Here is a 12,990-nt window from a genome sequence, read left to right as displayed (position 1 = left end):
AAATTAATGTAATGTTTCTAGAAGTCTCACAACAGAAAAGATAATGGCAGTGGGAGCAAGTAGCCAGCTATTTCACCAGTGTGGTTTTCAGGATGGATTGTAGCATAAGAAGAAAATAAATTCTCTTTGTGTAAATGCACAATTTGTTCTGGCTGAGCACAGTTATCGTGTTTTGTAAGTACCAACAAAGGGACTAGTTATGACGATTCTACCTTTTAAAAATGACAGGTGACAGAAAACATTAGCCTTTGCATCATTCTCTATCCATCACTTATCAAGAGGAACATTTCTACTCCTCAGCTAATGGTAGCTATGGTGTATGTAAGTGCACATACAGATGTGGTGTGTGTGGACTATGAGCAGAATATTTTCACACAAAGTTAGACATGTGAAGAGCTTTCTTTACCTATTTTACTATACAAGGCTACCACTTTTAAAAGGCTGCTAAAATGTTCCTGTGACTACACAATTTTTTTCAATCATATTCACAATAAGGACCACAATCCATTCTTTGACTTGTATAGTATATGCAAGAACATCTATTAGGATATTCCTCGTGCTTACAAACTTTGTAATCATCTCAAAATATCAGCAAAAAGATTATGAACTCAGATCTGAGGAATTAAAAAAAAAAAAAAAAAAAAAAAAAAAAACAACAGCTAAACCATGAAAATTAGCATGTTTAGGTCAACAAAATAAATCTTTACCTTGACAAAAAGAATGCTTAAAAATAATTTTCTTTCCAATTTACCTTTCGGCTAATCCTCCTTTTGTAAGGCTGGAAATAATTATAGGATCAAAGGGCTCTTCAGTACCAGAGATTGTAATTCCAAGAGGCCCACCATAGCGCTTGAGCTCAACAGTATAAATAATTGCTCCAGAGCTCTCCTGTTCATCTGTAATAAATGCCAAGGGGATGCAATTGGTTTCTTATGAAAGAGGGAATGAAAAAAAATAACACGTTCAGTCTAGTGACTGGTAATCAAACAACATTTTCAAAGGATTATATTTCAGATACACCTCTAAATCATATTCTGCTGGATTATTTAGAAAAAAAATTGAGCAATTTGTTTTTTATTGCCAGAACCTGATTACATTGAAGTCAATAAAACAATTGCCCTCATTCTAGTAGGACTGAATTTTACTTTGTTTAAAATCTTAATATCTTCTTTCTTATTAAAATGTGACTTCAGGCTTTTTTATTAGAGAAGAAACAAGTTACTATTATTGTATAGCTACCAGGACTCTTCTGTTCCTTGTACCAAATGGAGGGTATTTAAAACCAAAGAGAATTTAAAAATTCTAAAAAGAAACTTCCTCAAAAAAATCGTGGAAAGGTCAGAAGTCATCATAAGATAAGCAGCTGTCTTAGTAAGAGAACCTGAAATATATCCCATATTTTTAATAGCAGAATTTTAAGCTTTCAGAATTGAATCAAAAACAGCTTCTGAACTACCAACTAAATTGAACAATAACTCCATTAGATTTTTTTTTGATTATTTACATAAAATGTACGTTATTTTGAAATTTTAATCTCAACAAAGAACCATCACAAATGCTCCCTTGCCCATCTTATGCTATTGGTATTCAGCCAGGGTGTTTGGCCTGGCAGGCAACTTTTCCTAGATCTGTGGGCAATGACATTTTTAATGGCTCAGTGAGTGTAGAAAACGTCTAGGATGCACATTCTGTAACTGCAACCAAAAGTAACCTGAGACAAGTCTGAAAATTCAGATGTTCCCTTTTTTTTTTTTTTTCCTGTAGGTAGGAAAAATTAAGAGTAAAAAAAAAGAAACCTGCATCACTAGCAAAGGTTCAAAGAGTTGCTTTCTTCTAACACTGAATGTGGTATGTCAGCAGAGCTGGCGAGACACTAATGTCTTTGAAGTTATTTTGTCTTTTCCTAGTTTGAAGAAAATGTAGGTCTACTTTCCTCCCACCCCCCATCCCTCCCATTTCGCACTTGCTATTGACAGAAAGGAAACAGTACACACAATATTCAAAGGAGAGAAGAATTAGCAGTATTTATTCAGCAAAGAATACTGGGATTTTCATGGCTACTGTTGGCTTTGTATTCTTACCTGGGACATTATCAACAGTGTTTTGGCCCTCAGCACATTTCACACCACCAGCACTTTATCTGACATGGGGTTTCCAAAAGCACCCAACACCCACAACCCTGCTGGGAGCCACTGGCAGGCACACGGTGGGCCAGCACATGAGTGCCACTGTGCAGCAGAAGAGTGGCAGCTCTTGTTTGCCTCTTGCAGCATTCATGGGACAATGACAAATCCCCCAAGACCTAAAGATAATGTTTACACAGGTGTGGCAATGACATGTTGTGAGACTTGAGCAGAAGGGTGAAAAGTATTGCACCAAGCTAATTGAAAATACAACAGGCAGTATTTGCTAAGGGTTGACACAATGCTAATGTTTCTCTGTTATCAGTGGTAAGTGAATACGAAGATATTAATTATGCAGCAGTCCTGCCACAAGAGAGTTGGAAGTTTATAGATCTTCGTGAATGACTGGAAAGGAGGCTGGCCCATTATGTCTTTCTTCTGGATAGCCCTAGTTAAGAAAATTAATGGTAAAATGCAACAAATGTCAAATTGCTACATTACTTTCTTCTGTTCTTTCCAGACAACACAAATGCAAGCTATTCAAGAATACAGCCTGTATGTGGCCTGAATACCCAATGAAGACCAGTTTTGCCATGCAAGCAGAGAATTCTGATATTCAAAAGAAGGGTAGCTGCCATTAGGCTAACCAGGAGATAAAATCCTCAGAATTGGAAGTTGGCAGGAAAAAAAAAAAAGGAGAGAAAGATTGCTGAAAACAAACTTCTTCTGAAAACATACTTCCATCTGAGAAGGAAATGCAATCAAATTATAAATTTTTAGGGTCTCTTTTTTTGAGATTATCCTTCTTTCTTTTATCGTAGTGATGCATGTGGGTAATTCTTTGAAATCACATTTAAGGATATGTTGTTATATTGCCTCTGTGCTGCAGTGCTTCTGTTCCATCCACTAGTCTCTTGCTCTTTAGAGTAACATGGGACTGATAAAAAAAAAGTGCAAAAAAGGGCACGGTTTGAGGGAGCACGTAATGTGTTACCCTGCTGCTGAATTCACGTGCATGGTTGACTGTGAGGGACCCAGACTTGAGCTACATAAAATCATCTGCTGAAGGGAGAAGTAGAGAGAGAGCAGAAGGAAAAACTGAAGACAGAATAGGAGCTAGAAGCTACAAATACACTGAAATGAATACCAGAAGAAAAGGTTTGATAGATAAAGAGAGAATGAGAACCTAGGCAAGAAGAAAACCCTGCTCTCTGCTTTTCCCTCTTCAAAAATGAATGCTGTGGGAGGTCAAAAAATATGAAAATCTTCTTCTCATTCTGTGATTTAGAAATTGTTTTTGAGTGCTCCACCCCTACTCATCTATTAGCATCGGGCTTTTGTTTTATTAGGGAGTTTATTAATGTTTTTTTTTTTTGTTTGTTTTTTTTCCTGTTGAGTTTAAGAAGCACATTTACTCTCTTTGTGAGAAAAATAGTCTTTCATTAATAAATTAACTAGTGGAAATGAATTAAAATTTATTTTAATTGAGGTACACTTTTTGCTACACTTTTGCTACTGTTTTGCTACTTTTTTTTTTTTTTTTAATAGTTTTTCTGTAGCATTTCAGGGGACACTGATTCATTTTAGTTTTCAAAATACCTGAAAATCTGCTATAGATGTTTTAAATTACACTTTGACACTACTCAACTGTTATAAGAACCATTTGTATTGAGAATTCTGTTCAGCAGGTCTCTGAGCTGTCCATCTCCATTCAAATATGTTCAGCCACACCAATCACATCTACGTAAAGCACTGTAGTTGTGTAAGAATCTTGATGCAGATAATGCAACTGTAAAATAACCAACCTGAATATGTAAAACAAAACCACAATGAATCTCAGTCAGACTAAAATCTGTACCAGGTACCACAGTGTGCTACACCTAAGAGAGCAAAGATGTTATTTTACATGGATGGACACTGAAATCCACATTTCAGTGATGGTGACAGAAAATATATACTACCTTCAGTGGAAATAGAAGCTGTTTGGGAAAGATATTTAGGCCACAGGAGGGGTGGGGGCAGGAAAAACCCACAAGTGTTTGAAAGTGTGTGAGAAATTATTACGTCTACATGGCTCTAACTCATGCCTCTCTTCTACAGGCTGTGGGCAATTTCTCTACAGGGTTATTGATGGGATGCAGTCTTCCAAACGATGGGAAGAAAGTAAAGGAGCGATCATAGATACCATGAACATTTAAAAGATGGACCTCCTCACAAGCAGGAAGAACTTAAACTTCCTTCTACAGGCGTTTCTCCTGTTAAACTTCCACCAACTGTATTTGCAGTTTGTTCTTCATAAGGTAACACGTTTTCTCAGTTTTCCAAAGCAACTGTCAGGCTCTGTCTCTCTGGATGTACAGCCAGTGAGGCCAGCCTCTCTCCAAGATATAGGCATCAGGTTTAGCAAACACCACCTCACCACCTGCAGGGGCCTAACCACAATATTCTGCCAAACAGCAGCCATTCTCTTTGATGGATCAAAATTGACTTTTGAAAGCCAATTTGCACATGGTGCTAAACTAATCCGCCTCTGCTTTGTACTGATCATACTGAGAAAATACTGTTTGCTTTCAAAAGCCGTTAAAGAGCATTCTAGTGTGATTCTAAACATCACTTCAACAGTTACACTTGATTTGAAATAATAGTGCTTTTTTGTTGTGGGATTGTACAGAGCTTAAGACAAATGAATCTACAGTATGTGCCTTTATGGGATGCCATAATATAAATCCCAACAGTAATGGTAGTTAAAATTGTCTGATATCCTTTGCCACTAAAGTGCGTAGCAGAATTCATTTCATTATCTCCAGGTAGAAATTTTGCTTTTATGGAATCCATAATTGGGAAGATACAGGAATATTAATAGATCCAAATGTGCAAAATGATGGCAACTCCATTGGGCTGACTGTACATGGCTCCTGCATTAGCCATCCAGCACAGCGAGTGAAGTACTACTTACCTTTAAGCACGTGAACAATCCTACAAAAGTCAAGCTTTTGTGTTTATGTCAAGCATGCACTGCCCCATTCTGCTGTAGAATTATGTATCCATAGTGCTTTGCTATCCATGATTCCAATTTTAAAACCAGAGAAAATTTCAATATGCTGATAAGAGAAAGATCAACCTTGTATGTTTACATCTGAAAGGAAATTGTGTCTCCAGAAGACTGAAGACCTCCGTTTACAGCACAGCTCCTGAAGGTGACATACCACTGAGATAATTCAAAAATGTATTGATTATTTTTTTGTTTCTACTTTGATGCTTTTTGATTAGCATTAGCAAAAATCAATGTATAGCAAAACCATTTCACTAAAAGTTAAATGTGAAAAAATAAACCTATGTTCTAAAAAAAACACTGAAATACACAAGAATTGTAATAGGCACATTGCTAATACCAGAATTATCTTCATCTTTGCGGATCTTTAACTTTACAAGGTCCTCACAGTGCTGAAGGATCTGAACAGCATCTTCCATCGAGCAATTGTCAAGTCGAATGTTATCTATTGCAAGCAACTTGTCACCCAGTTCCAGTGTCCCAGTTCTGTGAACAAGCAAACAAGCTTACATGAAATGCTAGCAACATTGAAACAAAGTATTTCACACTGAGTAATCATTAATACAGAAACAAGATGGATTTCTTTAACAGCTATTTATTTATACATTTTGCACATAACTGCTGTGCACTAAATGAAAGTAGAAGTCTCTTACAAGCTTCTTCTGATTAACTTGAGTGTAGCTGGCCATACAGCAAAAACAGATTTTTGCTGGGAGCTTGAGTGCCTTACCTGTGAGCAACACTTCCTTTCTTGATATCAGAAATAACCAGAGGGTCCCCCGGTTTTCTACTGGATGGAGCTGTAATAAAGAATAGACACAAGCATCAGTCTTAATTTCTGCATGTGCACATAGGCTGATTCTACCCATAAGCAGTGTGTGAGAAATACTGATCTACCTACATTATATTTGTCTCTTTCCCCTACACTATACATACATGAATACAAACAGTAGCATCATATTACTAAGACTCTAAATACTATTTCTCAAAAATTAGAAAACGACAGAATTAAAGGTGACCAGTGCAAAATAAATTTAACCTGAGATGTCTGAATTTTGGCTCTGGCCAGGGCTCAACCATGCAAAGCTCAGTGATTCATCTTAAAATGCTGTGTAGCTACAACACACAAGGGAAGACTTCTGTTAGCAGAACCTTTCAGCACAACTATTGATGCTGACCTTTTGCCAGAATATTTCTGTCAGTCATAAATCATGTTTTATTAGATCCCCAACCAACAGAGCAGTTCTGGCTAAATTTCTAGAGTGGGCTACACCACATTCGTTACACCCACTACTGTCTCATTCAGTGCTTACGGCAGAAGCATGAAGATGGTGCTGACTAGATGAGAAAGGAGCCATCTCCTTCCTGATAAATCAGATGCTGTGGATGACTGCCAGACGTACCACTGGGCTGATACAGTTATCACCTTTGCACTGATGTAGCTTGTATCACATGCATGCTTGCTTCACTGTGACTCGCAGATTCCTCTGAAGTAAACATATGGACCTTCTGATGAGTAACCTTGCTCCTCTAACTCTGCTGCTCAGCTTTATGCATTATGGACCTCTCCCCACTTTGGGCTGGGGATAGAACCATGGCAATTCCAGCAATGTTCAAATCAGTAAACCCCTCACCAGACCTCTCCATGCCCACCTAACCCATCTCTTCTTAGAGGTATCTGATATAATTTTCTATTTGCTCTTTGTCCATCATGATAAAGAGGATGCTCTGCTCTACAATGACAGTCATTGCAATTTTTTAACAACTTGTGCAAAAGTTTGTGACAAGTTTCCCTTGGCGAGTTGTGCAAGCCATTCACAACGCTGTTTAGCTTAGCTATTTTACTTGACTTTTGGTTGTATGGGAAGCAGTTAACTACCCCAGAGGGAGAAGACAACTGTGACTCATATGCATTTACAGTGCCCGCACTTTAAAATTTGGGTATTGATACAGTTTTTATTAAACTGCTTTCACAAAAACTATCAGTACTAAACCAAACAGTCCTTCGTTATTCCAAAGAAAGAAGAGAAAAATCAAAAAAGGGCAGAGATGAAACTCAAAACGTGAATCCACAGCGTACACATGGACGCAAGGAGTAAGATATTGCACATGTAATTACCACACTGTCGAACTGAACAAGTGTGAACCAGCAGCATTTTTGTAATTTACCCTGTGCTATTAATTGCCTGCTGGATTAAAGTCTTTTTGCAGGCAGCAAATGCAGTTCAGTGTGAAATTAATACTCCTATGCCAACAAGCTCTTAATAGGCATCTACACCACACTTTCTTTTTTCGTCTATGTTTTATTCTAGTTGTTCAACACTCATGACATACTACAAACTATTTAAGTTCTGTTGAAGAGAGAAAATCGATTCCCTCCTGAACTTTTGTACTGCACATCACCACAGCCTGACTGGTCCCAAACACTGGCAAACAGACTCCATCCCCCGCAAAAAGACTGAGTACTATGATCCTCAGTTTACAGATGAGGAAAGAAAACCCAGGAACTTTTCGGTCAGAGCATGGCAATTTTCAGTGAGCAATTTGAGATACCCATGCCCTAATTTTTCACAACAGCTTGTAGTATATAACAGCTTCTATGTTAAGCACAACTACTGGCATTTTCAGAAACAGCTGTAAACACTCAATATTTTGACAAGTGCAACCCCAGGATCTCAACTTTTCTCTGGAAAATCAAGCAGACACCTGTGGAAAGTGTCTTTTTTTTTTTTCCCCCCTCTCTCCCCCTCTCTCTTTTTCCCTGTGAAGTGACTAGCATCTCAGCACAACTCTATCACAGGGAAAAGGAAAAAACTAATTTCTCCGGGGTAGCATTAAACTATCTTGACCATGAGATCACCTCTTTTTGCTTTCTGCAAGCTTCCACTTCATTCATTATGCAGCCTTCATCCCATTCGCTACACAGTACTGTTATTTCTCCCCAGACAGCAGAGAAGGAAGAATCCCAGGGAGAAGGCAATATTTGACCATTTAATTAAAAAGATATCCTTATGAATTAACACAAGATATTTGAAGTGACACTGTATGGCCTTAAATGTCCATTTTTGTTTTGTTTCAGACTTACTTTTGATTAAAAAAAAAAGAAACAATTACAAGCAATATCAAACCCACACTTCCAAGACCACAAGCAGGCATAAAACCTTGAGATTTACAATGCAGATCCAGGTGACAGAATCACATGGGGAAGGGACAGGGAGGGAGATGAGAAATTTGCTGCTACTAGAAAATGCTGTAAATTAGGAATCCTGAGGTCTAGTCTTGGGAAGGGCTCCAGTCCCTTGTGCTCCTAGTCTGTGTCAAATCCTTTTCCCACAGTTCTCTCTTTCCTTGCAATCTCCATTGTGGCATCATACACATGCTGCCCTGATGTTATTTTTTCCCCCACCATAACAGTTCCTTTTCACACCTGCTTCTTTCTCCTCACCTTATGGGCTCACCCATGTCCAGCCCTCTTGTGGAAGTCCCAACACCCCGCACTCATTATCACACCTCAGTCTCTTCCCTTGTTTCCCGTCTCCCTGTTATGGCTATCCACTTGGTTTCTTTCCTCATCCAACAAAGATCAAATCTTTTCTCCCCCAATTCAGTTCTTACTGTACCTACTGTTGAGATCCTGTGGAGATCTTACACAGTCCGTATGATGAACTGCAAGTAGTGAAGAGTGCCCAAAGTGGTAAATTCAGCGTTGTAACTGGAACTTTGATCTTCAGCAAGCTCCCTCTCTATAAATGAGTCTATGGTCCTAGGTCTCAGTTCCCAGCCTGTACCCTACTCATACTAGTAAAGGCACACTTTGCCTGCCTGCCTCTAGTCCCTACGTAGAAGCAAGTCTAGTGAAACGTTGTTAGATTTGTAGATTAGCTGTTCTATTAGGTAAAAAACAACCAAACCAAACAAACAAACACATATTTTGCTATTTTTATTTATTTTTTTTTTATTTTTTTTAATTCTACTGCTAACTCAAAGGAAAAAAAAAAAAACAAACAAACATTGCAGGTTAAACAGAGAATTTGGGTGGATATCTTACCCAGTAATAATCTGCTTACTAGACTCAGCCTGGTTTCAAGTTTTAGAGTTTGATCAAACTCTGAACAAATTGCAGAGGAAAAAGCTCATAGGATGGAAAAAATATTTTTTATACAAAGTCAGCCTACTTACCCACAATGACAGTAGGATAGGATAGTTCAGTTGGAAGGGAGCTACAAAGATCATCAAGTCAAACTGCCCTCAAGGCTAACTAAAAGTTAAAAGTTATTGAGGGTATTGCCCTAATGTCCAAAAGAGCTGTTAACTAGAATTAACAGAATAGATTAGTAAGTAGTTTTCTCGGAAATAATTAAATTTATTTAAAAAAATATTAGTCTATCTAGAAGTACCTAGGTGCACAAAAGTTTATCCTGAAAAAAAATAAAAAGAAATCCATATTCTATTACATGGTTTAAAATCAATATCATTGGCAAGTAAATTGAAACAGATTTGAACACTACTAGATCTACTAGAAAGCTCTCCTTCTGTGGAATGGTTCTGTTATAAGAACACAACTATACATGCACACACACAACATGCTGTGTCATACTCTATTTGGATGACCTAAGTTTAAAAACTGAGACATTCTAATTGCTCCAACCAGGTAAGTAAGAGTGAAAATGATGGTAGCTGAAGCATGAAATACATAGTCACTTGTCTTTTCAAATTATTCAATAAGTTCTTCATTGAAGTAGGTAGCTATTAATGGGAAGAACAGATGATCTTATATATTGCAGGGATAAGGGAAGGCTAAAGGAGGATAGAAGTTCAGTACATGTGTTAAGGCAGCATTGGGCAAGACCATTTTATTGATACTGACATAACTGATGTTCACTACTTAAAACTTAGTACATTGGATTAACATTAACAGTGTTAATGATGTTCATGAAACTTGAATGTGCCTTACTTCATAAGGGTTTTTACTATCAAAGGGTTTTTTTGAATTGTTTTGGTTTTGATTTTTTTTTGGGGGGGGGTCTTAATAAATCATGAAATAAGAGAAGCTAAATCTCTTCCCCTATTACTTTTCATGTTTCCCGAAGACTGTCTAGAGTGTTGCGTGGCACCTCAGATATGCCTTCAATACCCAGCTGGCACACTAGATGCTTTTTACCAAAGAAAACACAAAGAAATAAAATAAATTCCTCTTCCAGGATATCTGCCTCCTAACAGCTAACTTAGAAGAAGTTCTGAACTTAAAATTAAGCATACGTTCAGATGCCAACCTGAGGAGAGCCCTACATTTTTCTTCTGACAAACAGTGCCTATCTTGTCCATTTTGGTCATTTTCTGACTTCGTCAACCAAACAGCAAACTACACATGGGATACGGAAAACAAAATAGGCATTTTCTGAGATGTTTTGATAGAGACAGCACTTTCTCACTCACTGTTAACTCCACAGCCTTGAAAACAAAGATCATGAACCAAACTAGCACTTAAACAGATCAAGTCCAAATGTGATCTCCTGCAGCATCCCTGTTTAAGCCTGGTCATAGCAACTCACTTGAGTTTCCTTTAGTTATTCCATTTGGTTTTCAAAGAAATCACATTGCTTCCTGACAATATCAGTAAAAAATGAGATGCTAATATGTTAAAATACCATGACAAAAATTGGACAAAGTGGATAGAAAACATTTATATTTTGCAAATCACATTGTCTCATTTAGAAGATAATTAGAACAGAGGAAAGTACTGAAAAACAAGTAAGAAATTAAGCAATTCAAGGCTTTTACCAAGGAAATTTACATTTTTTCAGTTAATAGTATAAATGCTTTAAAATCAAACAAAGAGCTAATCTTAGACAAATTTTATATGCATTAAATACTACCAGCACCTGGGATTATTATATATAACAGATAATTTAATTTACATATTAAAGATACTGCAGTACACTCAGAAGAACAGAGCCAAGACCAATCAGGTGTTCCTCTGGTTACATAAAGCACTAATTTTATGAAGTACAAACTTTTGGAATTAAGTTCCAAGTAAGGAAGGTATGCCAAATTTGGAAGAGTGAATAACACTAAATCTCTGGAACATCAGTTTTCCATTCAGTCTATTCCTCTAGTCAAATAAAAGTACAAGATGTCCTGAATTCCAAAAATCAATACAAATCATATTACTAGAAAGGTAGTATTTTTACTGTAATCCTATAAATCATGACTGATTTTAAGAATATTTATATAAAACAGCCTCTCTCCCCATTTTCTGTTTCCTCAATATTTTCATTTGCATAAATACGTGTAGACCTATGATTTTTCTTCAAGCATCACATTTTAGGGAGTCCAACAATTATGCATTCAAGTCTGTAACACAAGAAACAGGTCTGCAATGTCTTTCATTTGTTCCTTAGATGTAATTCTTAGCACTGAGCTCCCTGCTGTATTTTTGATTAACTTTTTTCCATTGTGCTGCTAAAAGATTTGAGAATATAAGTCAAGGCACAATCTTTCCCCAAGATACATGAATAATTCCAAAGACAGATTACTAGCTTAGAAAAGCCACTACCATAAAAAAAAAAAAAATTAATAATAATTTCAGTGAGGCCAGATGCAGCACTGCCATTACGTACAGCGAATGTAAGTCTGTTAGCTTGGATGTAGATTGTTCCTCCATCCACCAGAAGTTGAACTTGGTATGCTGGACCTTACCTGATCAAAACGCAGTCCTAACAGAGCTTTTACCCCAAATAAGAAACATTTTGATTTCAAACAAATACCAAATACTTTTTTTGAGAATTACACTAATGCACACCCTTGTTACCTTCTTCAACCACCTCTGAAGCCCCTGGTGAAAGAAGATTTTGCAACGTGACCTGCACATTTAGGACTGTCCACAAGTTGTACAGGTTGAGGATGTATCTTCAAACTGCGTCCTGAAGCAGAACACAACCTATTGTATGTGGATTCCCATGCCTGTGAGAACCCTTGAGGTCAGTGGGGTTCTGCAACAGGCCATGACTAGTTTTGCTTGCACCTTTCTTAGCTATGGAAGTAGTTTCACATGTGCTTAATTCTAATTACCTGTTTGTTTGTTTTAATTAGCTTTAATGAGAGTTAAATATATGTTACACATGAAGGAATAGGTCAAGCTTTCGGCCTGGCAAACTTCTGGCATCTTTAACTGTTATAGGGGGGATAGAAATCTGTCACAGGATATTTCATCAGGGAAAGAGCACTGCTAATCACCCCATTCTAGAAATAGAAAAAAAAAAAAAAAAAAGTTTACACCAAAATAAGCATAAGCCTACAACTATAGGACCTACTATCTGCAGATTATCCCATCACCACGGTCTTAAAAATAAGCACTTCCACTTACAACTTATCGTGATGCCAAGTTCCACATTATGCTTCTTTGGTAGTTTGACATGAAATGTTCCACTGCTTGGTATAACAGATTCTACAAAAAAAAATACAAATAAAAATAAAAATTAGATAATTTATATGACACAGCAATTCTGAGTTCATGGAACTACACATGTAAACTGATGAAATCACATCAACATCACTAGTCAGGGGCGAAACACGGGTGCTGAAGTGAAGGAAGTAGGACATACAAAGTATGATTTATATCTCTATTGGTAATTTCACAGTAACTCAATTTTTTTTAAGGTTTAACTGAATTTATGGTGATTGCACAGACCAGCAGCCAGCTGAGACTGCATGTTTTTAGCTTGTATGCAATTTCTGTGAGCACACATGAAAACGTTAGCATTGGCAGATAGGTTTTAATTAAAAGGACAGGAGATCAAGTCTTAAGAATTTCAG

General features: G+C 37.2%; 1 protein-coding gene across 1 annotated transcript in view; it reads right to left on the bottom strand.

The window, feature by feature from the left end:
* GRIP1 (glutamate receptor interacting protein 1) overlaps window positions 1–12,990 on the bottom strand; it is a gene marked incomplete at both ends in the record, with an annotated part of 216,222 nt that overhangs the window by 18,837 nt on the left and 184,395 nt on the right. Inside the window, 4 exons of the mRNA XM_084282261.1 lie at window positions 752–896; window positions 5,516–5,661; window positions 5,906–5,975; window positions 12,542–12,622. Of these exons, the coding sequence (XP_084138387.1) occupies window positions 752–896; window positions 5,516–5,661; window positions 5,906–5,975; window positions 12,542–12,622 (442 nt within the window). The remainder of the gene's footprint in view (window positions 1–751; window positions 897–5,515; window positions 5,662–5,905; window positions 5,976–12,541; window positions 12,623–12,990) is intronic.

Source organism: Netta rufina, assembly GCF_964035555.1.
Source record: "Netta rufina genome assembly, chromosome: 1".
Taxonomy (NCBI): Eukaryota; Metazoa; Chordata; class Aves; order Anseriformes; family Anatidae; genus Netta; species Netta rufina.
The sequence above is the reverse complement of the archived record's forward strand: the minus strand, read 5'-3'. Positions and strand labels throughout refer to the sequence as shown.